At 39.9% G+C, this 27,730-nt stretch overlaps 1 protein-coding gene across 5 annotated transcripts in view; it reads right to left on the minus strand.

The window, feature by feature from the left end:
- Nucleotides 1-7,325: 7,325 nt before the first annotated feature.
- The window catches only part of LOC110528552 (cadherin-22), a 269,991-nt gene continuing 249,586 nt past the window's right edge, over nucleotides 7,326-27,730 (minus strand). For 4 of the 5 annotated variants that reach the window (XM_036984155.1, XM_036984152.1, XM_036984153.1 and 1 more), the window contains exon 14: nucleotides 7,326-9,317. In XM_036984155.1, coding sequence (XP_036840050.1) covers nucleotides 8,800-9,317 — 518 coding nt within the window. In that variant the 3' untranslated portion in view covers nucleotides 7,326-8,799. The remainder of the gene's footprint in view (nucleotides 9,318-27,730) is intronic. The other variant, XM_036984156.1, reaches the window with a different exon arrangement.

Raw genomic sequence — 27,730 nt, forward strand, 5'->3', positions numbered from 1 at the left:
AGACAATACCATTTCTCCATTGGAGATTACAGCATCCATAGCACTGACGTCCTTTTTTATTTAAAGTGACAGAGCTGCCGTTGAGGTATAGTCTCAGCACTAATATGGAGTCAGTGTCAAATCAGTTCTTTAGTTAGAGTCAGTGTCTAGGGGTTTTAGAGGACTTCCCTGTGACCTCTAAATATAGGGTTTGGTCAAATCAGAACTTTATTGTGATATTTAAATGAGATTCTCATAAAATATCAAATAGTATATACTTAAGCAATAAGGAAATGCAGAATGCCTGGATGCCTGGATATATTGGCCATATACCACAACCCCCAGATGTGCCTTATTGCTATTATAAACTGGTTACCAATGTAAGTCTGAAGTTTACGTTCACCTTAGCCAACTACATTTAAACTCAGTTTTTCACAACTCCTAACATTTAATCCCAGTAAAAATTCCCTGTCTTAGGTCAGTTAGGATCACCAATTAATTTTAATAATGTAAAATGTCAGAATAATAGTAGAGATAATGATTTATTTCAGCATTTATTACTTTCATCACATTCCCAGTGGGTCAGAAGTTTACATACACTCAATTAGTATTTGGTAGCATTGCCTTTAAATTGTTTAAATTGGGTCAAATGTTTTGGGTAGCCTTCCACACGCTTCCCACAATAAGTTGGGTGAATGTTGGCCCATTCCTCCTGACAGAGCTGGTGTAACTGAGTCAGGTTTGTAGGCCTCCTTGCTTGCACATGCTTTTTCAGTTCTGCCCACAAATATTATATAGGATTGAGGTCAGGGCTTTGTGATGGCCACTCCAATACCTTGACTTTTGTCACGCCCTGACCTTAGTATTCTTTGTTTTCTTTATTATTTTAGTCAGGTCAGGGTGTGACATGGGTGATATGTATGTTTTTTGTCTCATCTAGGGTGTTTGTACTGTCTAGGGGTTTTTGTAGATTTATGGGGTTGTTTCCATCTAGGTGTTTATGTAGGTCTATGGTTGCCTAGATTGGTTCTCAATTAGAGGCAGGTGTTTATTGTTGTCTCTGATTGGGAACCATATTTAGGCAGCCATATTCTTTGGGTATTTTGTGGGTGATTGTTTCCTGTGTCAGTGTTTGTGCCACACGGGACTGTTTTGTTTCCATTTTACTTTGTTATTTTGTATGTGTCATGTTCAGTCTTTTCTATTAAAACATGGACACTTACCACGCTGCGTATTGATCCGATCCTTGCTACACCTTTTCAGACGAAGAGGAGGAAATCCGTTACAACTTTGATGTCCTTAAGCCATTTTGCCACAACTTTGGAAGTATGCTTGGGGTCAATTTCCATTTGGAAGACCCATTTGTGACCAAGCTTTAATTTCCTGACTAATGCCTTGAGATATTGCTTCAATATATCCACATAATTGTCCTTCCTCAAGATGCCATCTATTTTGTGAAGTGCACCAGACCCTCATGCAGCAAAGCACCCCCACAAGATGGAGCCACCCCCGTGCTTCACGGTTATTCTTCGGCTTGCAAACCTCCCCCTTTTTCCTCCAAACATAACGATGGTCATTATGGCCAAACAGTTATATATTTTTTAAATATTATATCTTCGTCCCCATGTGCAGTTGCAAACCGTAGTCTGGCTTTTTTAATCGTGGTTTTGGAGCAGTGGTTTCTTCCTTGCTGAGCGGCCTTTCAGGCTGTGTCAATATAGGACTTGGTTTATTGTGCATATAGATACTTTTGTACCTGTTTCCTCCAGCATCTTCACACTGTCCTTTGTTGTTCTGGGATTGATTTACACTTTTCGCACCAAAGTACGTTCATCTCTAGGAGACAGAACGCTTCTCCTTCCTGAGCGGTATGACACTCAGGAAGGACCGCTTCCTGAGTGGTCCTTCCTGAGCGGTATGACTATATATGCATTGTCACTTTAACTATAAATGAATGTACATACTACCTCAATTGGCCGAACCAACCAGTTCCCCCGCACATTTACTGTTTTTATTTATTGCCTATTCACCTGTTATGCACTGTTGGATAGAGCCTATAAGTAAGCATTTCACTGTAAGGTCTACACTGGTTGTATTCAGCACACCTGACAAAAAAACGTGGATTTGGCAGCTGCGTGGTCCCATGGTGTTTATACTTGCATACTCTTGTAGGTACAGATGAACATGGTACCTTCAGGTGTTTGGAAATTGCTCCCAAGGATGAACCAGACTTGTGGAGGTCTACAGGTTTTGGCTGATTTCTTTTGATTTTCCCATGATGTCACGCAAAGAGGCACTGAGTTTGAAGGCAGGCCTTGATATACATCCACATGTATACCTCCAGTTGACTCAAATGATGTCAATTAGACTGTCAGAAGCTTCTAAGGCTTTTTTCCAAGCTGTTTAAAGGCACAGTCAACTTAGTGTATGTAAACTTCTGACCCACTGGAATTGTGATAGAGTGAATTATAAGTGAAGTAATCTGTCTGTAAACAATTGTTGGAAAAATGACTTGTGTCATGCACAAAGTAGATGTCCTAACCGACTTGCCAAAACTATAGCTTGTTTACAAGAAATTTACTGGCAATCATAATCTAAATAAATAACTACAGTATCAAAATAGAAAAGATGTCTTAGTTTTATATCAAGGAATCTTAGTTTAAGTGATGAAACATATGTTTTGATTTCTGAAATGAAGTTGTACATACAACAGGGCCCAATGTTCCCAATGCTAAATTATCTAAATTAATTGGGTTGTGCATAATTCAACATAATCAGAATTTCAGCAAGTATTTTCAGTCTCAAAATATACATTTTTAGAAAATGTTTAAACTGCCTGAAACTTTTTTTTCTCCATCTAGCAGGTTTAAATGACATCAGGTTTAATCTACAGCAGTCTTGCATTTCATGACATAAGTAAAGAAAATGTTTGTTTTTCCATCCCTCTTTGAAAGCTTTGTTTTTCCATGTGCCTTTGAAAAGTAAATAGTGCTCCGCTGCCAATTTTATTAATAAATTAGTTCTATACTACATTCATATTTCCACCATGTCTAATCAATTGTCATTATCAATCCCAATGAGAAAAGTGGGGGGACTTTAGTATCAGCCGAGAAATTTCCCCAGATCACTGTCAATCACTTTTCATCCACATGCATAACAAAACAATGTCCTCATGTTGCCCTTGGACTGGGGAGGGGGGGGGGGGTCTGTGATTTATTATGACACATTAATATGTTAGCGTCTATAGCCTATTATTGAAAAATGGCTGCTGCTGACTCCGTAAAGACGCTCGTTTATGGGCGGAGAGTGGAGTGACCAGGAGTCCTGGGAGGAACAGATATTCCCCTTTAGGCAGTGCTTGCTCTTTAACCTTCTACATTGAATTAGTCATTCAGCGGTATCCTGCTGACATTTCACTGATGAGGAATTCATTCTGTTCCCGTCTCTTGTCCTATGTCTCTAATGGCCTGGGTGTTTATAAGCAACAGTCTAGAGGAATGTAGGCTATGCCATCATGTCATCCGGTGCTGTCGTCGTGGACCTATGATTAATAATACACTGAACAAAAACATAAAAGCAAAATGCAACAATTTCAAAGATTTTACTAAGTTACGGTTCACATAACTGCCCACACAATGCCATACACGCTGTCTGCCATCTGCCCGGTACATTTGAAAACAGGATTCATCCGTGAAGAGCACAATTCTCCAGTGATCCAGTGGCCACTGAAGGTAAGCATTTGCCCACTGAAGTCGGTTACAACACCAAACTGCAGTCAGGTTAAGACCCTGGTGAGGACGATGAGCACACAGATGAGCTTCCCTGAGACAGTTTCTGACAGCTTGTGCAGCCCTTCTTGAGTTGTGCAAACCCACAGTTTCATCAGCTGTCTGGGTGGTTGGTCTCAGATGATCCTGCAGGTAAAGACACCGGATGTGGAGGTCCTGGGCTGGCGTGGTTACACGTGGTTTGCAGTTGTGCAGCCCGTTGGATGTACTGCCAAATTCTCTAAAACGACGTTGGAGGCAGCTTATAGTAGAGAAATTAAGATTCAGTTCTCAGGCAACAGCTCTGGTGGACATTCTTGCAGTCAGAATGCAAGAATGGCATTGTGCTGTGTGACAGAACTGCACATTTTAGAGTGGTCTTTTGTTGTCCCCAGCACAAGTTGCACCTGTGTAGTGATCATGCAGTTTAATCAGCTTCTTGATATCCTCACAGGTGGGTGGATTAGCTTGGCAAAGGAGAAATGCTCACTGACAGGGATGTAAACAAATGTGTGCACAACATTTGAGAGAAATATGGTTTTTGTGCATATGGAACATTTCTAGGATCATTTATTTCAGCTCATGAAACATGGGACCAACACTTCACATGTTGCATTACTATTTTTGTTCAGTATAGCCGCGTCATCCCACATTGTGATTAGACCTGGCCACATCCAATCTCTCCTGGCCACATCCTTTATCTCCTGACCATGTCCAATCAATCCTGACCACATCCAATCTCTCCTAACCACATCAAATCTCTGACCACATTTTGCTCTCTCTCCCTCGCTTTTCTTGTTCAAGTCGCATACATTGCCTTGCAAATGTATTCATCCTCCTTGGCGTTTTCCCTATTTTGTTGCATTACAACTTGTAATTTAAATGGATTTTTATTTGTATTTCATGTCATGGACATACACAAAATAGTCCAAATTGGTGAAGTGAAAATGAAAAAATAAATAAAAAAGGAAATGGAAAAGTGGTGCGTGCATATGTATTCACCCCTTTGCTTTGAAGCCCCTAAATAAGATCTGGTCCAACCATTACCTTCATTACCACAATTAGTTAAATATAGTCCACCTGTGTGCAATCTCAATGTCACATGACCTGTCACATGATCTCAGCATGTATACATACACCTGTTCTGAAAAGCCCCAGAGTCTGCAACACCACTAAGTAAGGGGCACCACCAAACAAGCGGCACCATGAAGACCAAGGAGCTATCCCAACAGGTCAGGGACAGAGTTGTGGAGAAGTACAGATCAGGGTTGGGTTATAAAAAATATCCAAAACATTGAACTTCCCACGGAGCACCATTAAATCCATTATTAAAAAAATGGAAAGAATATGGCACTACAACAAACCTGCCAAGAGAGGGCTGCCCACCAAAACTCACAGACCAGGCAAGGAGGGCATTAATCACAGAGGCAACAAAGAGACCAAAGATAACCCTGAAGGAACTTTGAAGCTCCACAGTGGAGATTGGAGTATCTGTCCGTATGACCACTTTAAGCCGTACACTCAACAGAGCTGGGCTTTACAGAAGAGTGGCCAGAAAAAAAATCTATTGCTTAAAGAAAAAAATAATCAAACACGTTTGGTGTTCACCAAAAGGCATGTGGGAGACTCCCCAAACATATGGAAGAAGGTACTCTGGTCAGATGAGACTAAAATTGAGCTTTTTGGTCATAAAGGAAAACGCTATGTTTGGCACAAACTCAACACCTCCCATCACCCTGAGAACACCATCCCCATGAAGCATGGTGGTGCCAGCATCCTGCTGTGGCGTTGTTTTTCATCTGCAGAGACAGGGAAACTGGTCAGAATTGAAGGAATGATGGATGGCGCTATATACAGGGAAATTCTTGAGGGAAACCTGTTTCAGTCTTCCAGAGTTTTGAGACTGGGACGGAGGTTCACCTTCCAGCAGGACAATGACCATAAGTATACCGCTAAAGCAACACTCGAGTTGTTTAAAAACATTTAAATGTATTGGGATGGCCTAGTCAAATCCCAGACCTCAATCCAATTGAGAATCTGTGGTATGACTTAAAAATGGCTGTCTACCAGCGGAACCCATCCAACTTGAAGGAGCTTCAGCAGTTTTGCCTTGAAGAATGGGCAAAAATCCCAGTGGCTAGATGTGCCAAGTTTATAGAGACATACCCCAAGAGACTTGCAGCCAGGGATGGGGGAGGGGGGGGGGGGGGGGGTGAATAGTTATGCACGCTCAAGTTTTCCGTTTTTTTGTCTTATTACTTGTTTATTTCACAACAAAAATTATTTGCATCTTAAAAGCGGTAGGCATGCTGTGTAAATCAAATGACACAATCCCCGCAAGGCAACAAATAGGAATAATGCCAAGGGGGGTGAATACTTTTGGAAGCCACTGTATATTTCCAGCCAACAGTCAAGTTAAAATGTTATTGTCTGAATGTTTTTTACTAATCTTGTTCTGGTTCATTATGACCTTGAAGTATAGACATATCAGAAGTCTCCGACTTGTCAATGTTTTGGAAGTACTGTAGATATTCAGCAGGCAGATTAATTAGATTCATGTTAGGGGTTAAATCAAGGTAAGGGACAGACAGTGGTTACATGTAGGGTTAAGATTAGGGTTAGGTTTAAGGTTAAAGGGAGAGTTTGCTTTTTTAAGTTTGGAAAATTTAAATATCCCTTTAAGGCAGTGGTATTCAAACATTTTCTGGAGCCCGATTTTTTCCCCCACAAGTTTGTCACAACCCCATCCTACCCCAAATCTAATGACAACCTTAAATAACCTTTAATTCATTGCATTTTCATCACTCAAAAAAAGGAAAAGAAACATTTACTCAATTAAAACACACTAGGGGATGCGAACCGTACTTTGAATACCACTTCATTAAGGTTAGGGTTAAGGGGTGATGTCGGTTAAGGATTAAGGATATAATTAGGGATAAGGATATGCCGGTTAAATGTCCACTGTCCAAAATTTTTCAACATCCTTAGTCAAAATGGCTGACTCAACACTCAAGTGAAATTTTAACTTTAAACTCACAATGGACCTCCTACTGCTCAATTCAGTCCATAGCGCGGAAGACCTGCAATTGGTAGAGCGATTGACATTTAAAGGCATTGTTACTGCGTTCGCAGAGACAGCATTTGCGGTAAACGCTGCATATGTCGGCTCAATCGGAAATGACCTTTAAAGGTCAACTGCGCTACAACATAGATCTTCTACACTAGGGTTGAGCCCTTAGTCCTTGAAGCAAAACATGACATGGCATGACTTGGCCACCACCACAGACCACAAAGATGAGAGACTCAACTCCATGTGCTTCAGGATCCTCAGGTAACCTCTACCCATCCTCAGCAGTAATTAGACTTACACATTCTGACTGTACTCTCTCTAGTGGAACCAAGCTATACAATTACTTCCTGGATGCAAGACTATAGATCCCTAAAAATATAAATATCTTCAGTAAATTAGTGTTATCATACCATAATTATGAGGGTAAAGTTTCACTGTATTAAACTGGCTATTATAATATCAAACTGTCCCCTACATTTCCCCCCCCCCCCCCCCTCGGGAATACTGTAGCGACTCTCACAAAGAATGACATAATAAAATAAGATTATGATGTTAAAATTATATTAGATCATAGGGATGTCTGTTTTTGCAGTGTGGAGAAATAGCCAGCAGAGTATTTAAAAAAACAAAACAAAATATTTATTGATTTTTATTTCCCATACATTTGCAAGTTTAAGGTCAACATTAAATTGGTTCTGGATGGTGGGTAGAGGACTTCCATCTCCTCATCCTTTATTCCTGTACCTGTCACCCCTTCACATATCCATCCATCTTCTAAAATAGACCCAAAAGAACAGAAGCGATCAAATCTTTCAGAATATAAAACAAGTTGTTCGCATATTACACACTCACACATACAAATACTGGAATGAAAATTAACTCCTCAGGAAGAGTTAGCTTATAGCCAACTCCATGAAACCAACAGTCATTTCATATAGTCCTGGATCACTCGTGTAGATTGTGCCTTATAGCCTTTTAAATGGCGCTGAAAAAGAAAAGCAAAAACCCTGGTTATAACATAATGTCCCACAACCTTCATAACCCCTTAGAAATCTTCACAATACAGTGAAAGTATGTCAACACAAAACCAATCTGTGCACTGAATTGTCTCTTCCTTTGTTCTCTCACTCTTTTATTTTCTGTCGCGCTCTGTCTTCAGTTGTTTATTTTACAAAAGTGTTCCTGAAAAATAAATACAAATATTTCCAATACTGTAGTTGTCTGTGACCCAAATATCACCTTTGTGAAAGCAGTATGTAAAGTTATATCTATGCTCTTCTGTAGAAGCTCTTCTCTCCTCAGGTTCTCACCATAATAAAACTTTTTCGTCTTTCTTTCTGTATCATTCTTCACTGATGTTCATTGTTACAAGTGGTGCAGTGATTATGGACAAAATAAATAAATAAATACAAAGGAATAAATACTGTAAATATTTTCTTAAATAAATACATATCTCAGATAGTTTGCCTTGTCTTGAAAAAAGAATACTTCACCCCCTGCTGAGTTTCATAATGTTCATATTTCTCGGAATGTCCTCAAAGCGTCCACTCACACAGCTAAAAATGAACCCAGTCTTTGATTTCAGACAGAACATACCCAAAAACTAATTTGAAAGGTAATGGTATTGTAACCTGTGGTGCCCCACTTATATTTTATTACGTCATACTCCTCTGTTCCTTATTGGAATTAAGGGAAAAGTGAATGGATAACACCTGCTTTTATCCCTCATTGAATCAGCCCACCTTTCACCCTGGAGTTACAAAACTTTTAAAAACAATGTTTTGCTTTGAAAAACTTCAAACTTAAAGATTCAAAGCAAGAAAGATTTTTTGACCTTATCGATTTCCGACACACCCACTGGGCTTCAATTCTGGCGCTGTGGAGATGATGGAGGAGGGCTTTATAGGACAGTGTTGACACTGGGCTCCCTTGATACGGTGCTGGGGACAGAGGAGAAGGCAAAGGTTTGGGCTGAGGACACTGCTAGGAGCCCTCTTCCTCAGGATGTCCCGGGGCGTAGTAGCCCGCCAGCTGCCTGAAACGTGGCCCCCAGTCGCTGAGGTAGGAGAAATCCTGCTCGGACGTAGTGGACAGGGTGTGGATAGAGCTGAGGGAGAGGGCCGGCGAGCTGGTGCCTTCAAAGGCGTACGTCTGGAACGAGTCGTAGGGCGGCACTGACAGGTCGGCATCCGCCTGCTCCACCTTCTTGCGGATGTAGCCCTTGAAGAGGGAGAAGTCGGCTGCCCCGCCATCGCCGCTCACCCGCCCCTGGATCCACTGGGGCAGTGCATGCAGATCAGGGCCTGACTCAGAAGATCCACTCTTGTTCTCGGGGAAGTCATAGAGGTTGCGCAGGGCACTCATGTCGTAGGCCTGCGTGTCCTGCTCGCCGCCCCCCTCGTCGTTGTACTTGATGACGTTGTCGCGCATGTCCTCCTCGTCCTCTGACATCCGCTGGCCTTTGCGGTGGCGCTTCAGGGTTAGGATTAGCAGCACCAGGACTGCAGAGAGGGAGAAAGAGCATGGAATTAGGGATTAAGGGGTTTAGGGATTAACAGCGGGGAAGTCAGAGCCAAAGATCTGGATTATTATCTGGAGTAGGGAGAAACTTTTCGAGAGTAGCTGGTAAGAGAGTAATTTCACGTAACGGGGAGAAGACTAATGAATTATAGGAATGAACAAAAACATCAGGGGCCATCTGCCCTTTTGTAAAGATTCTCTCAAGCACAATGGGGAATAACACAATTAATGAAGACTTATTGGATTATGCAAGTGGCTAATAAAATTTCAACAGCCTTTTATGTCATTATCAGGAAAAAGTTTCCCCTTTTCCATCTCTGGTCTTTGATTTCACCCCAAAAAGACAGCCAAGTGAAGTGAAATAACAAGGGGTAACATTTCCAATGCATGAGCATCGATTCTCCACGGGATGCACGAACAAAATCTTTAATTTTGCTCGCCCAGAAATATGTTTTGAAATGCTTAATAAGAGGCTGATCCGTCTATCAATACTAATTCAAGTGAAACGTGCTGCGGTGAAACCAGAAAGAAAATCACAGCAGAGATCCCCTGTATTGGGCTCTACCTAGAGAGTGTTTAATGACTGAAAAATGAAGTCTGCATTAAAAAGGAAAACAATTGAGATGGATCACTAAATAGTCTAATGAGACGGAGGAAAAACAAAAGCTGTATCCACCTCAATAAATCAATGAAGGTTTTAATCCAAGCTTACTTTTTTAAATCACCTCCTTTATGTCTGATTAGAAAACATCCACTTACCAATAGCCCCGTTCTCCAGACATATCGTTATTCTGGAGGGGCTGTGCTTGATTCGTTAATGAATTAACTATAACTTAATGTCTACCACCAAAGCAAATGTCATCGCTATGACAACAATATTCTAATCAAACGTGTCTATCAATTATAGAAATAAAAAGATAAGATAATTAGAAAGACAATATGAATATTCAAACAATATTAATGTATATCATGACTATTATGGATAAATATAACCATTACTATGTATAATCCTGCTATGACCATTACAATTATAATTGGGATTGATGTGAAAACTGTTTCTTCTGTTTGTTAGGATCCGCATTATCCTATGCAGAAGCTACACTTCCTGGGGTCCACAAAAAACACTTCAAGTAACAAAGCACTGATACACTGATAGACAAGGACAGTCACAAGTAACAAAGCACTGATACACTGATAGACAAGGAGAGTCACACACATTTAAAATACAACGACATACAAACAATACAACTAAAAATGATGTACAGTGGGGCAAAAAAGTATTTAGTCAGCCACCAATTGTGCAAGTTCTCCCACTTAAAAAGATGAGAGAGGCCTGTAATTTTCATCATAGCTACACTTCAACTATGACAGACAAAATGTTTTTTAAAAATCCAGAAAATCACATTGTAGGATTTTTTATGAATTGATTTGCAAATTATGGTGGAAAATAAGTATTTGGTCACCTACAAACAAGCAAGATTTCTAGCTCTCCCAGACCTGTAACTTCTTCTTTAAGAGGTTCCTCTGTCCTCCACTCGTTACCTGTATTAATGGCACCTGTTTGAACTTGTTATCAGTATAAAAGACACCTGTCCACAACCTCAAACAGTCACACTCCAAACTCCACTATGGCCAAGACCAAAGAGCTGTCAAAGGACACCAGAAACAAAATTGTAGACCTGCACCAGGCTGGGAAGACTGAATCTGTAATAGGTAAGCAGCTTGGTTTGAAGAAATCAACTGTGGGAGCAATTATTAGGAAATGGAAGACATACAAGACCACTGATAATCTCCCTCGATCTGGGGCTCCACGCAAGATCTCACCCCGTGGGGTCAAAATGATCACAAGAACAGTGAGCAAAAAATCCCAGAACCACACGGGGGGACCTAGTGAATGACCTGCAGAGAGCTGGGACCAAAGTAACAAAGCCTACCATCAGTAACACACTACGCCGCCAGGGACTCAAATCCTGCAGTGCCAGACGCGTCCCCCTGCTTAAGCCAGTACATGTCCACGCCCGTCTGAAGTTTGCTGGAGAGAATTTGGATGATCCAGAAGAAGATTGGGAGAATGTCCTATGGTCAGATGAAACCAAAATAGAAAATTTTGGTAAAAACTCAACTCGTCGTGTTTGGAGGACAAAGAATGCTGAGTTGCATCCAAAGAACACCATACCTACTGTGAAGGATGGAGGAATGGGCCAAAGTACCAGCAACAGTGTGTGAAAACCTTCTGAAGACTTACAGAAAACGTTTGACCTCTGTCATTGCCAACAAAGGGTATATGACAAAGTATTGAGATAAACTTTTGTTATTGACCAAATACTTATTTTCCACCATAATTTGCAAATAAATTCATTTAAAATCCTACAATGTGATTTTCTGGATTTTTTTTCCCTCATTTTGTCTGTCATAGTTGAAATGTACCTATGATGAAAATTACAGGCCTCTCTCGTCTTTTTAAGTGGGAGAACTTGCACAATTGGTGGCTGACTAAATCGTTTTTTTGCCCCACTGTATCTGTTAGAGTGTGTCTGTGTGTGCATGTGTTTGTGTGTAATTCCCTTCATAGTCATCACCGTTTCAGGAGTTTTTGTTTAATCCTTTTTTAAAGGTAATTTTGTTGTTTGCTTGAGTAATTCAATGTAAGGGATTTTTTTTAGGGGGATGATCAGCTTCAATTTTGCTGATAGAAGCCACAATCTATCAATGTAATTGTCTGCATCATTTCCTATCCGCATATATATTATATATACATATATATATATATATATATATATATATATATATATATATATATATATATATATATATATATATATATATATATATATATATATATATATATATATATATTTATTTTATGTATATTATTCAACTACAGTTGAAGTCGGAAGTTTACATACACCTAGGTTGGAGTCATTAAAAGTCGGTTTTCAACCATTCCACAAATTTCTTGTTATTAACAAACTATAGTTTTGGCAAGTCGGTTAGGACATCTACTTTGTGCATGACACAAGTCATTTTTCCAATAATTGTTTACAGACAGATTATTTCACTTATAATTCACTGTATCACAATTCCAGTGGGTCAGACGTTTACATACACTAAGTTGACTGTGCTTTTAAACAGCTTGGAAAATTCCAGAAATTTGAGTCAATTGAAGTCGGAAGTTTACATAAACCTTAGCCAAAAACATTTACACTCAGTTTTTCACATTCCTGACATTTAATCATAGTAAAAATTCCCTGTCTTAGGTCAGTTAGGATCACCACTATATTTTAAGAATGTGAAATGTTAAAATAATAGTAGAGAGAGTAATTCATTTAATATTTTATTTCTTTCATCACATTCCCAGTGGGTCAGAAGTTTACATACTCAATTAGTATTTGGTAGCATTGCCTTTAAATTGTTTAACTTGGATCAAAGGTTTCAGGTAGCCTTCCACAAGCTTCCCACAATAAATTGGGTGAATTTTGGCCCATTCCTACTGACAGAGCTGGTGTAACGTAGTCAGGTTTGTAGGCCTCCTTGCTCGCACATGCTTTTTCAGTTCTGCCGACAAATTTTCTATAGGTTTGAGGTCAGGGCTTTGTGATGGCCACTCTAATACATTGACTCTGTTGTACTTAAGCCATTTTGCCACAACTTCGGAAGTATGCCTGGGGTCATTGTCCATTTGGATGACCCATTTGCGACCAAGCTTTAACTTCCTGATTAATGTCTTGAGATGCTGCTTCAATGTATCCACATAATTTTACTACCTCATGATGCTATCTATTTTGTGAAGTGCACCAGTCCCTCCTGCAGGAAAGCACCCCCACAACATGATGCTGCCACCCCCGTGCTTCACGGTTGGGAAGGTGTTCTTCGGCTTTCTCCTCCAAACACAACGATTGTCATAATGGCAAAACAGTTCTATTTTTATTTCATCAGACCAGAGGACATTTCTCCAAAAAGTACAAACTTTGTCCCCATGTGCTGTTGCAAAACCTAGTCTGTCTTTTTTATGGAAGTTTTGGAGCAGTGATTTCTTCCTTGCTGAGCGGACTTTCAGGTTATGTCGATATAGGACACTTTTACTGTGGATATAGATACTTTTGTACAAGGTTCTTTGCTGTTGTTCTGGGATTGATTTGCACTTTTTGCACCATTCATCTCTCGGAGACAGAACGTGTTTCCTTCCTAAGCGGTTTTACGGCTGTGTGGTCCCATGGTGTTTATACTTTTATACTATTGTTTGTACAGATGAACGTGGTACCGTCAGGCGTTTGGAAATTCCTCCCAAGGATGGTCGACAATTTTTATTTTATTTTTAGGTCTTGGCTGATTTATTTTGATTATCCCATGATGTCAAGCAAAGAGGCACTGAGTTTGAAAGTAGGCCTTGAAATACATCCACAGGTACATCAGACACTTCTAAAGCCATGACATCCTTTTCTGGAATTTTCCAAGCTGTTTGAAGGCACAGTCAACTTAGTGTATGTAAACTTCTGACCCACTGGAATTGTGATACAGTGAATTATAAGTGAAATAATCTGTTTTTACATTACAGCCTTCTTCTAAAATTGATTAAATTAAGAACAAAATCCTCAGCAATCTACACACAATACCCCATAATGACAAAGCAAAAACAGGTTCTTAAAAAAATAAATTAAAAAAAACAGAAACACCACGTAAGTATTCAGACCCTTTGCTATGAGACTCGAAATTGAGCTCAGATGCATCTTGTTGAACATTGATCATCCTTGAGATGTTTCTACAACTTGATTAAAATCCACCTGTGGTAAATTCAGTTGATTGGACATGATTTGAAAAGGCAAAAACCAAGCCATGAGGTTGAAGGAATTGTCCGTAGAGCTCTGAGACAGGTTTTTGTCGAGGCACAAATCTGGAGAAGAGTACCAAAACATTTCTGCAGCATTGAAGGTCCCCAAAAACACAGTGGCCTCCATCATTCTTAAAGGAAAGAAGTATGGAAACACCAAGACTCTTCCTGGAGCTGGCTGCCCGGAGCAATCGGGGGAGAATGGCCTTGGTCAGGGAGGTGACCAAGAAACCTGATGGTCACTCTGACAGAGCTCTAGAGTTCCACTGTGGAGATGGGAGAACCTTCCAGAAGGACAACCATCTCTGCAGCACTCCACCAATAAGGCCTTTATGGTAGTGTGGCCAGACGGATGCCACTCATCAGTAAAAGGAACAAGACAGCCTGCTTGGACTTTGCCAAAAGGCACCTAAAGGACTCTCAGACCATGAGAAACAAGATTCTCTGGGCTGATGAAACCAAGATTGAACTCTTTGGCCTGAATGCCAAGCATCACGTCTGGAGGAAGCCTAGCACCATCCCTACTGTAAAGCATGGTGGTGGCAGCTGTGGAGTTGTCTTTCAGATGCAGGGACTTGGAGACTAGTCAGGATCGAGGCAAAGATGAACGGAGCAAGGTACAGAGAGATCCTTGATGAAAACCAGCTCCAGAGCGCTCAGGACCTCAGAATGGGGTGAAGGTTCACCTTCCAACAGGACAACGACTCTAAGCACACAGCTAAGACAACACAGGAGTGGCTTCAGAAGAAAAAATATCTAGAACCTCTATGATGCTGTGGAGGGATCCAAATTGTGGATTTAAAATAAAACATAAATTCACACCACTGAAGTGTAAATGGACGCATTTTTTTTTAATGGACTGGATATTTATAATTACCACCTGCGTCCTGTTTCAGTAATAATGAAATCAGAACTTCTTGTTGAGTATCTGATAATATACAATTGTTATGTGAGTGGTTCAAACACGCTAATAACGTTCCTCTGACTCCATCAAAAAATGTTGATATACCTCAACTGGTATGTCATCCAGCCCTGGAGTTTTCCTGGACTTAAAGGCAGAAATTGCATCAAGAAGTTCCTCCTCTGTAATTTGGCCTTTACATGAGTCTTTCTGTACAGCTGTAAGGGAAGGGAGTTCCATGCGATCAAGGCTCTGTATAAAACAGTGCATTGCCGTGAATACGTTTTTTGGAATTGTGGACTGTGAAGAGACCCCTGGTGGCATGTCTTGTGGGATATGTATCGGTGTCTGAGCTGAATGTTACTTGATTATACAGACAATCTGGAATTTTCATTTTCATTTCCATCACTTAATATTTCTCATAAAAAAACTAGAAGAGAAGCAGTTAATCTCTCGTCAACTCTCAACCAGGAAGGACTGGCATGGATGTTGTTGATGTTACTTCTGTATGTGCAGATACGGGCAAGGTGTGCTGCTCTGTTTTGAGAAATGCTAGGTTTTCCTTTGCTTCACTTGACAATATTACCGGACAGTAATCAAAATGGGACAAGACCAGAGCCTATAAAAACACATATCTTTTTATAAGCGACATAGCCCTCCGCATCTTCACAAAAGCGTTGTTAAAATGAGTTGACCAACATAATTGACCATTCAATGTTATACCTAGGTGTTTAGCTTCCGCAACTTGCTCAATGATCAGCCTTTTTGTACAACTCCAGTTGAGGTTTATGTCTTAGAAAATGTTTTGAATGAAATATGATGCTTTAAGTTTTAATGTATTTAAGACAAGTTTATTATTAATCACCCATTCTGATACTGACTCACTCCTTATTTAGAATTTCAGTGAGGTCCATGCTTTGGTTGCTGACATGTAGAGTGTGGAATCATCCACATAGATAGTCATTTTAGCTACGTGTAAGAGTAACGGCCCAAGGCAAATACCCTGAGCGACACCGCACTGTACATATCTGATGTTAGAGAAGCTTCCATTGAAGAATACTCTCTGGGTTATATTGAATAAATAACTCTCCAACCATGTGATGGCAGGTGATGTAAAGCCATAGCAAGTGAGAATCTTCAATATCAGATTATGATCAATAACATCAAAGGCTGCAATGAAATCGAACAATACATCTCCAACTATCATCTTATTCTCCATTTAATTTAGCCAATCATCAGTCATCTGAGTCAGTGCAGTGCTAGTTGAGTGCCCTTCTCTATATGCATGCTGAAAGTCAGTAGTTAACTTACTCTCTGAAAAATAGTATTTGGTCAAGCACAATCCTCTCCATCAGTTTACTAAGAACAGGCAGCAAATTGATTGGACCGTTGATATAGCCAGCAAAGGGTTCTTTACAATTTTTAGGCAGTGGAATTACTTTAGCTTCCTTCCACGCCATGGACACACACTCCTTAAAACTTTGGTTAAAGATCTAGCAAATAGGGTTGGCAATACAGTCCACTACCATTCTCAATAGTTTCCCATTAAAGGTGTCTATGCCTGGTGTCTTATCATTATTGATGGATAGCAATAGTTTTTCCACCTCTCCCATACTAACTTGACCAAATTCAATATATAAATCCTTCCCTTTCATTATTAGATCTCTTATACAAAAATATGATGGTTCATTGTTCAATGTTGTCATTTCACTGCTGAGTGATTTCAATTAAATTCTGACCTTGGTTTCTGCCAACTCACTGGTTTAGAATTTACAATTAATCTTCTTGTTTCCAGTATCAGTATGGTAGGCCTACTGCCATTTAAATGTTACAATATGTATCCTAAAATTCAACTGTGAATATACTGCAAATATAGACCTATTATTCAGTGTCTCAGTATCACAGATAAACTCTAAAAAGAAAGAATAACTTAATTTATCTAAATATGCCTTCAGAAAGTATTCACACCCCTTGACCTTTTCCACATTTTGTTGTTCTACAGACTGAATTTAAAATTGAGATTTTGTGTCGCTGGCCTACACACAATACCCCATAATGTAAAAGTGGAATTATGTTTTTAGACATTTTTACAAATATAAAAGCTGAAATATCTTGAGTCATTAAGTATTCAACCCCTTTGTTATGGTAAGCCTGAATAAGTTCAGCAGTAAAAATGTGGCTATCAAGTCACATAATAAGTTGCAAGGACTTACTCTGTGTGCAATAACAGTTTTTAATTTAATTTTTAAATGACTACCTTATTGCTGTACCCCACACATACAATTATCTGTAAGGTTCCTCAGTAGAGCAGTGAATTTCAAACAAAGATTCAACCACAAAGACCAGGGAGGTTTTCCAATGCTTCACAACAAATCTGACATTGAATATCCCTTTGTGCATGGTGAAGTTACTACACTTTGGATGGTGTACACCCAGTCACTACAAAGATACAGGCGTCCTCCCTAACTCAGTTGCCAGAGAGGAAGGAAACCACTCAGGGATTTCACCATGAGGCGAATGGCGACTTTAAAACAGTTACAGGTTTAATGGTTGTGATAGGAGAAAACTACTCCACAATACTAACCTAAGACGGAAGCCTGTGCAGAATAAAAATATGCATATTTTTTGCAACAAGGCACTAAAGTAGAAATGAACTTATGTCATGAATACAAAGCGTTATGTTTGGAGCAAATCCAACACAATACATCACTGAGTACCACTTTTAATATTTTAAAGCATGGTGGTGGCTGCATCATGTTATGGATATTTCTAGGGCGTTTTTGTTAGGGAATTCATGTTAGGGTGTTTTTTCAGACACAAATAAGTGGAACAGAGCTAAGCATAGGCAAAATCCTAGAAGAAAACCTGGTTCAGGTTGCTTTCCAACAGACACAGAGACAAATTCACCTTTTAGCAGGACAACAACCTAAAATGAAAGGACAAATCTACACTGGAGTTGTTTACCAAGATGACATTGAATGTTACTGAGTGGCCTAGTTACAGTTTTGACTTAAATTGGCTTGAAAATCTATGTCAATGATTTACAACCGACATGACAGATCTTGAATATTTTTTTTACAATCCAGGTGTGCAAAGCTCAGAGACCTACCCAGAAAGACTCACAGCTGTAATCGCTGCCAAAGGTGATTTTAACATGTATTGACGTAGGGGTGTGAATAGATATTTGTGTATTTAATATTCAAGAAATTTGTTAACATTTCTAAAAACATGTTTTCACTTTGTCACTATGGGGTATTAATTAAGTGTAGATGGGTGAGAAATTTCATTTTGAAATGAGGCTGTCGGAATAAGTCAAGTATGTATGGTATGTATGAATACTTTCTGAAGGCACTGTGTGTGTGTGTGGTTCACTTACTATGGCCTTGCTCTAGCGTACTGTACGTGTTAACCCAGCGGTGTAAAACGTGATTGATGTTATTTCCTTGCAGACACAATTTGCTAAAAATAGTCCTCTGTGCATTGCATTTGGAATCTCAATCCTCCCTGACACTCTAGCTTTTGTTTTCGATGACCGTTAGCAAGCTGGATAGTGAAGAGACCATAAATGTAGGTCTATTATTTCATAGACAGTTTCGATTTGGTTTTGGTCATTTCATCGTCGATTGAGATAGTTTTTTCCCCGGGAATCCCAAACTACCCACGGGCAGCGGGCCGGATTGAATGGGTTCGCGGGGCGGTTCCGGGCTGGAACACAAAATTGTGGCGATTGTATGCTGAATAGATGGCAAAGACACTAAATGAAGATGGGAACACTAACCAAGCTTATCCATGGATGAGGAGCTTGAAAAGAAATGGAATAAAAAAATAAATGAAAAATAAACATTTGAGGTCACGGTAATGGGTGTTTCAAAGCAATATTACTGTTCAAGAGAACATTACCAGGCAAGGGAAAAGAAACCCTCATAGTTGTGATAGTGTTCGTCATTGAGAATGCACACTACCCAGCCAATTGTCTTTAACAATGTCCGCTTGCCCAGACATACTGTATATGATATGCACAGCCATTTATTTGCATTAATTATAAGAATCTTAAAGAATATCACCTATCTATAAATGCCTCACAAGCTTTACTCAACTGTCTAACTCCATAATATCCCAAAATATATAGTCAGGCCAAAAATATGCAAAATAATGTGTTTTATTTTTTTAAGTTAAGGATTGGGCTCTATGGATCTATTATACTAGTAACTTCACTATCCGGTCTGCACAAGATACTTAAAGGCCCAATGCAGATGTTTTTATCTCATTATATCTCATTTCTGGGTAACAATTAAGTACCTTACTGTAACAGTTTTCCATTCAAATTGTCAAAAATTGTTTTTTTTGGGCAAACAAAAAACTATTACGCAGACCAAAAAATGCAAGGACTGTCTAGGAGTGGTCTGAGTGGAGAGGGTAAGGCCACCAAAGCGGTGGAGGGACCTAATGGGAGGTATACGTTATTTAAAAACTGTTATTGGCAGAGGTTTGGATGTCACCAGCAAGCTGAGTGCGCAGCATCTCAGTGCTAGAGGCATCACTACAGACCCTGGTTCAATCCCAGGCTGTATACCGGCTGTGATTGTGAGTCCCATAGGGCAGCGCACAATTGGACCAGCGTCGTCCGGGTTAAGGGAGGGTTCGACCGTCATTGTAAAATAAGAATTTGTTCTAAACTGTCTTTCCTCGTTGAATTAAATAGCCAAAACTCCATGCACGCAAAGCATGCACATTAGAAGGTCCTGTGTTGATTGTATTTTCAACAAGCAACTATAAGAATAAAAATCTAACTGTTGTAGTGTTAATTTCATCAGCTGTTGTATAGTATATGATCCAAAACACAGAAAAAACAAACATTTTCACTGCACTGGGCCTTTAGTGCTCTAACCCCTCACACTACTAAAGTCACACATTGTGAATGTGAGAGATATGGCCTGACCATTAACTCAAAGAAAATGAATGACAGTACACAATTTTTTTTTAAATTGGGTGTGTCAGTGAACCCTTATATCTTGAAGGATTTGATAGACTTCTATTGGATTCGCAGCTTGATGCAAAGCACAAGCCCTTAGGCAATATACAGTCCTACCTTTAACCGAGACCTTGAGAGTCGGAACATGACGCTGAAACTTTGATTGTTTCACCTTTCTTTCATGTTTTTTTTCCTCTTATGGGAAAGAGCAAAATGCAACAGTGACAAGCATATTAATCTGTATAAAAAAAATGTGTCTTCATTTGCTGTAAATGACTTGAAAAATAAGACTGGAGAAAATCGTAGAGAAAATGGCCTGCGTTCCCATCTGGAGACCTGCGTTTGAAGAAAGGAAGATGAGGACTGTTGATCGTCTAGAGCCTCTTGTACAATAACTCTTCATCTAGCCACTTCTCTTAACCTACATTGTCTCCATGGTGCCATGGGGTGATGGATGTCTTTGATCATTGTGGGAGTTTTTCCTCCGCATTCACCATCATTGGAGACAGTTAATAGCCAGGTCCAGCCAATAGACACGGGTCATACTAACGTCTTGATGCATGCTGCTGTGCATGCCAAACATGCACTTGGTTATTACTCTCAATTCCCAATGGTGAAGAGGGTAATGGGAGGCGGAGATCTTGATCATACGACTCCTCTACTAACCAATCAGTGGTGTGGTTGGTAAACTGTGTGAGTGATATAAACTGCATGCGAGATGGGAGGGGCAGTGTTTTTCTTCTCTTAGTGGAAATGGAAAATCAGAGGTAATCCATTGGCTGCTTCATTCCTCTTAGAGATATTAACTTGAACGTTATATATTACGGTTATTCATTGCAGCGACGGTGATATATAGCAAATTCACATTTTGCATGTTATGCATGGAATATGTATGTGTCCTGCAAACAGTGGCCAAATCCTGTAGTATAGTACCTGCCTCGCCAACATGTGGCTGCTCCTCTGTGTACAGATGTTCTGATAAGCGGTCCTGACAAGACAGCTAATTTACCCTTGGGCTGTGCCTAGCCGCACGAGGCCAAGAGTTCATCTTGGCAGATGGGGCTTAATTGGAACGGATGTGCGCAGATGCCTCGCCAAAATGGATTTATCAAGTCACTCACTAAATTAACTGATGGAAGGATTGTTTATTTGTTGCTAATTAGGCAGAAATTTGTTTTCATTTCGCTCATCATGCCACAATTGATCTAATAGGTTACTTGGGCGCCTCCGGGGAGCTGGGTTCTCCAACCCAACCACACTCATAAACACGTACAGAACAATGGGTGAGTTTGTGTTCGTGTGTGTTCTGTATGTGCGTCTAGGCTCTGTGTGTGGTTCTATTCTCTGTGTGTGTACGCTCTGTCTGTGTGTTCTGTGTGTGCGTCTAGGCTCTGTGTGTGGTTCTATTCTCTGTGTGTGTACGCTCTGTCTGTGTGTTCTGTGTGTGCGTCTAGGCTCTGTGTGTGGTTCTATTCTCTGTGTGTGTACGCTCTGTCTGTGTGTTCTGTGTGTGCGTCTAGGCTCTGTGTGTGGTTCTATTCTCTGTGTGTGTACGCTCTGTCTGTGTGTTCTGTGTGTGCGTCTAGGCTCTGTGTGTGGTTCTATTCTCTGTGTGTGTACGCTCTGTCTGTGTGTTCTGTGTGTGCGTCTAGGTTCTGTGTGTGCGTCTAGGCTCTGTGTGTGGTTCTATTCTCTGTGTGTGTACGCTCTGTCTGTGTGTTCTGTATGTGCGTGTAGGCTCTGTGTGTGGTTCTATTCTCTGTGTGTGTACGCTCTGTCTGTGTGTTCTGTGTGTGGGTCTAGGCTCTGTCTGTGTGTTCTGTGTGTGTACGCTCTGTCTGTGTGTTCTGTGTGTGGGTCTAGGCTCTGTCTGTGTGTTCTGTGTGTGGGTCTAGGCTCTGTCTGTGTGTTCTGTGTGTGGGTCTAGGCTCTGTCTGTGTGTTCTGTGTGTGGGTCTAGGCTCTGTCTGTGTGTTCTGTGTGTGGGTCTAGGCTCTGTCTGTGTGTTCTGTGTGTGGGTCTAGGCTCTGTCTGTGTGTTCTGTGTGTGGGTCTAGGCTCTGTCTGTGTGTTCTGTGTGTGGGTCTAGGCTCTGTCTGTGTGTTCTGTGTGTGGGTCTAGGCTCTGTCTGTGTGTTCTGTGTGTGGGTCTAGGCTCTGTCTGTGTGTTCTGTGTGTGGGTCTAGGCTCTGTCTGTGTGTTCTGTGTGTGGGTCTAGGCTCTGTCTGTGTGTTCTGTGTGTGGGTAGATCGTTGGGAAGTCATTGCCACCACACAAGCAGTCAGTTGTTTTGCTCCAGTACATCTCTCCCATCAACACACAAGGTGGCTGTTAACACAGCGCTGTCCATTCTCGTTCCGCTATCTCGCCATACGGCAAATAAATATATGTACAGTTGAAGTCGGAAGTTGACATACACTTAGGTTGGAGTCAATAAAACTTGTTTTTCAACCACAAATGTATTATTAAAAAACTATAACAAACTATGTCAGTTAGGACATCTACTTTGTGCATGACACAAGTCATTTTTCCAACAATTTTTTACAGAGATTATTTCACTTATAATTCACCGTATCACAATTCCAGTGGGTCAGAACTTTACATACATTAAGTTGACTGTGCCTTTAAACAGCTTGGAAAATTCCAGAAAATGATGTCATGGCTTTAGAAGCTTCTAACCAGCTAATTGATATCAGTTGAGTCAATTGGAGGTGCACCTGTGGATGTATTTCAAGGCCAACCTTCAAACTTTGTGCCTCTTTGCTTGACATCATGGGAAAATCTAAATAAATCAGCCAAGACCTCTGAAAAAAAAAGGTGGACCTCCACAAGTCTGGTTCATCCTTGGGAGCAATTTCCAAAGGCCTGAAGATACCATGTTCATCTGTACAAACAATAGTACGCAAGTATAAACACCATTGGACTATGCAGCTGTCATAACGCTCAGGAAGGAGAACATACTTCGGTGCGAAAAGTACAAATCAATCCCAAAACAAAGCAAAGGACCTTGTGAAGATGCTGTAGGAAACAGGTACAAACGTATCTATGTCCACAGTAAAATAAGTCCTATATCAACATAACCTGAAAGGCCGCTCAGCAAGAAAGCTCCAAAACCGCCATAAAAACCGCCATAAAAAAGCCAGACTGCGGTTTGCAACTGCACATGGGGACAAAGATCGTACTTTTTGGAGAAATGTCTTCTGGTCTGATGAAACAAAAAGAGAAATGTTTGGCCATAATGACCATCGTTATGTTTGGAGTAAAAAAGGTGGAGGCTTGCAAGCCGAAGATCACCATCCCAACCATGAAGTACAGGGGTGGCAGCATCATGTTGTGGGGGTGCTTTGCTGCACAAAATAGATGGCATCATGAGGAAGTGAAATTATGTGGATATATTGAAGCAACATCTCAAGACATATTTATACTAGGCAAGTTTTTATTTTCAATGACGGCCTAGGAACAGTGGGTTAACTGCCTTGTTCAGGGGCAGAACGACAGATTTACTTTACTTTACTTTACAGATTACTAGTCCAACGCTCTAACCACTAGGCTATCTGCCGTCCAAAATCAGTCAGGAAGTACAGCTTGGTTGAAAATGGGACTTCTAAATAGACAATGACCCCAAGCATTCTTCCAAAGTTGTGGCAAAATGGCTTTATATGGATGATGCGAATTTTCGCAGCTTTTTGTTAAAAATCGCGCAACATTTCAAAGTCCTGCTACTCATGCCAGGAATATAGTATATGCATATGATAAGTATGTGTGGATAGAAAACACTCTGAAGTTTCTAAAACTGGTTAAATCGGGTCTGTGGCTATAACAGAACGTGTTTAGGAGTAAAAATCCCTGGTAAAACTGTTTACCAAAAACAAAAACAAAATATTCGTCCGCCATTCAATGAATTGTTTAAGACGAGAGAAAATATATGCGAACCCCCTGTAAACGCCTACAGCTTCCACACGATGTCACCATTGCTATCAATATCGGAATCATTTATCCCTGGTTACAACACAAATAGACCCCTCCCTCCCTTCTTCTGACGCACCACAGTATGTTGTGAAACTGAAAAAATGGACGATGTTTTCCAGACTTGCTGCTATCGAATACAGATCGCCCCGTGATCAATTTGATACATCATTAACGTTTATTAATACCTAAAGTTGGTTTAGAAACGTCGTTTGAAGTGATTTGTAAAAGTTTATAGGCGACTTTTGTAATTTTAAAAAGTGACGTTGCGTCTTGTAAATGGACTTTTTGCAGCATCAGACTGGCCTTCAGCAAATGACATTTTGGGTATACAATGACGGATTTAATCGGGAAAAAGACCCAATTGTGATGTTTATGGGACATATAGGAGTGCCAACAAAGAAGCTCGTCCAAGGTAATGAATGTTTTATATTTTATTCCTGCGTTTTGGGTAGCGCTGGCTACCGCAAAATCTGTTGTTTACGTGTCGTGCATTTTACAAATCTGACTTGGTGGCTAGATTCACAACGAGTGTAGCTTTAATTCAGTACCTGGCATGTGTGTTTTAATGAAAGTTTGAGATTTAACGAGTACTAAGTAAAGTACTATAGGTGGCGCTCTGAAATTTCTGCTGAGCTATCCCTGTGCAGGGATCACCTCCATAAGAAGTTAAGGACAACAAAGTCAATGCATTGGAGTGGCCATCGCAAAACCCTGACCTCAAACCTATAGAAAATGTGTGTGCAGAACTGAAAAATCCTGTGGGAGCAAGGCCTACAAACCTGACTCAGTTACACCAGCTCTGTCAAGAGGAATGGGCCAAAATTCACCCAACTTATTGTGGGAAGCTTGTGGAAGGCTACCCGAAACGTTTGACTCAAGTTAAAACTTCTTATGGCTGGGAGGCAGTATTGAGTAGCTTGGATGAATCAGTTGCCCAAAGTAAACGGCTTGCTCCTCAGTCTCAGTTGCTAATATATGCATATTATTATTAGTATTGGATAGAAAACACTCTAAAGTTTCTAAAACTGTTTGAATGATGTCTGTGAGAAAACTGAACACATATGGCAGGCAAAATCCTGAGGAGAAATCAAAACAGGAAGTGAGAAATCTGAGCTTCGTATGTATTCATCACAATTCCCAATGAAATCCCCTTGAGATATTAATGATGTTGCACTTCCTAGGGGTTCCACTAGATGTCAACCATCTATAGAAATGAATGAGACGTCTACTGTGTTGTGGAACTGAATGAGAGCAGAATCTGTCAGTCAGCCATTTTCTGATCATGCTCATTCCTCATGGTATCCACTTGCGTTCCATTGCTCATCAAGACACAAAGGAATACTCCGGTTGGAACTTTATTGAAGCTATACCTAATGATTATTCTGTACTAAGTTTGAAATGTTTCTTCAACCTGTAATATAACTTTTTAAAGTTTTTGTCCGACGTAACGCTGACCAGAATGAGCGGACCTGGGATTCCTGGAGTCCTTTCTGATGAAGATCATCAAAGGTAAGGGAATATTTATCATGTAATTTCTTGTTTATGTTGACGCCAACATGGAGGCTATTGTGACTATTTCTTCTGAGCGCCGTCTCAGATTATTGCATGGTTTGCTTTTTCTGTAAAGTTTTTTTGAAATCAGACAGAGCGGTTGCAGGTATGTCTATAATGCCATGTGTATAACTTGTATTATCATCTACATTTATGATGAGTATTTCTGTTGAATGATGTGGCTATGCAAAATCACTGGATGTTTTTGGAACTAGTGAATGTAACTCGCCAATATAAACTCATATTATGATAAATATGAACTTTATCAAACAGAACATACATGTATTGTGTAACATGAAGTCCTATGAGTGTCATCTGATGAAAATTATCAAAGGTTAGTGAATAATTTGATCACTATTTGTGCTTTTTGTGACTCCTCTTTGGCTGGGAAAATGGCTGTTTTTATTATGGTTTGGTGGTCACCTAACATAATCATTTGTGGTGCTTTCGCCGTAAAGCCTATTTGAAATCTGACACTGTGGTGGGATTAACAACAAGACTACCTTTAAAACGGTGTAAGATACATGTATGTTTGAGGACTTTTAATTATGAGATTTTTGATGTTTTGAATTTGGCGCCCTGCACTTTCACTGACTGTTGTCATATCATCCCGTTAACGGGATTGCAGCCATAAGAGGTTTAAACAATTTAAAGGCAATGGTACCAAATACTAATTGAGTGTATGTAAACTTCTGACCCACTGGGAATGTGAAGAAAAAGAAAAGAAAAGCTGATATAAATCATTTCACATTCTTAAAATTAAGTGGTGATCCTAACTGACCTAAAACAGGGAATTTTTACTGGGATTAAATGTCAGGAATTGTGAACAACTGAATTGAAATATACTTGGCTAAGGTGTATGTAAACTTCCGACTTCAACTGCATATTATTTATATATTATATGGGCATAGATGGTGGAAACATACAGTATATGCCCATAATGGTGGAAACGTATATGCCCATATATGGTGGAAACGTACATTAATATAATAAGTAATATATTTTTAAATACAGTACCAGTCAAAAGTGTGGACACACCTACTCATTCCAGGGTTTTTCTTTGTCTTTACTATGTTCTACATTGTAGAATAATAGTGAAAACATCAAAACTATGAAATAACATATAGGGAATCATGTAGTAACCAAAAAAGTGTTAAATTAAAATATATTTTTTACTTCAGATTCTTCAAAGTAGCCACCCTTTGCATGATGACAGCTTTGCACACTCTTGGCATTCTTTCAACTAGCTTCATGAGGTTTCAATTAATGCATTTCAATTAACAGGTGTGCCTTGTTAAAAGTTAATTTGTGGAATGTCTTTCCTTCTTTAGCTAAAAGAAATCCAGGTTAGCAGGCAATATTAACTAGGTGAAATTGTGTCACTTCTCTTGCGTTCATTGCACGCAAAGTCAGGGTTATGCAACAGTTTGGGCCACCTGGCTCAATGCGAACTAATTTGCCAGAATTGTACGTAATTATGACATAACATTGAAGGTTGTACAATGTAACAGGAATATTTAGACTGAGGGATGCCACCCGTTAGATAAAATACCGAACGGTTCCGTATTTCACTGAAATAATAAACGTTTGTTTTCGAAATGATAGTTTCCGGATTCGACCATATTAATGACCAAAGGCTCATATTTCTGTGTGTTATTATGTTATAATTAAGTCTATGATGTGATATTTCATAGAGCAGTCTGACTGAGCGATGGTAGGCAGCAGCAGGCTCGTAAGCATTCATTCAAACAGCACTTTTGTGCGTTTTGCCCTCAGCTCTTCGTTGTGCTTCAAGCATTGAGCTGTTTATGACTTCAAGCTTATCAACTCCCGAGATTAGGCTGGTGTAACCGATTTGAAATGGCTAGCTAGTTAGCGGGGTGTGCGCTAATAGCGTTTCAAACGTCACTCGCTCTGAGACTTGGAGTAGTTGTTCCCCTTGCTCTGCTCTCTCTTACCTTGGAATATTAAGACTCGTGTTAAAAGGAACCACCAGTTCTAAGCAAGGAACTTAAACGTTAGCTTTTTTACATGGCACATATTGCACTTTTACTTTCTTCTCCAACACTTTGTTTTTGCATTATTTAAACCAAATTGAACATGTTTCATTATTTATTTGAGGCTAAATTGATTTTTATTTATGTATTCTATTAAGTTAAAATAAGTGTTCATTCAG

The sequence above is a fragment of the Oncorhynchus mykiss genome, chromosome 7 (assembly GCF_013265735.2).
Source record: "Oncorhynchus mykiss isolate Arlee chromosome 7, USDA_OmykA_1.1, whole genome shotgun sequence".
NCBI classification, from domain to species: domain Eukaryota; kingdom Metazoa; phylum Chordata; class Actinopteri; order Salmoniformes; family Salmonidae; genus Oncorhynchus; species Oncorhynchus mykiss.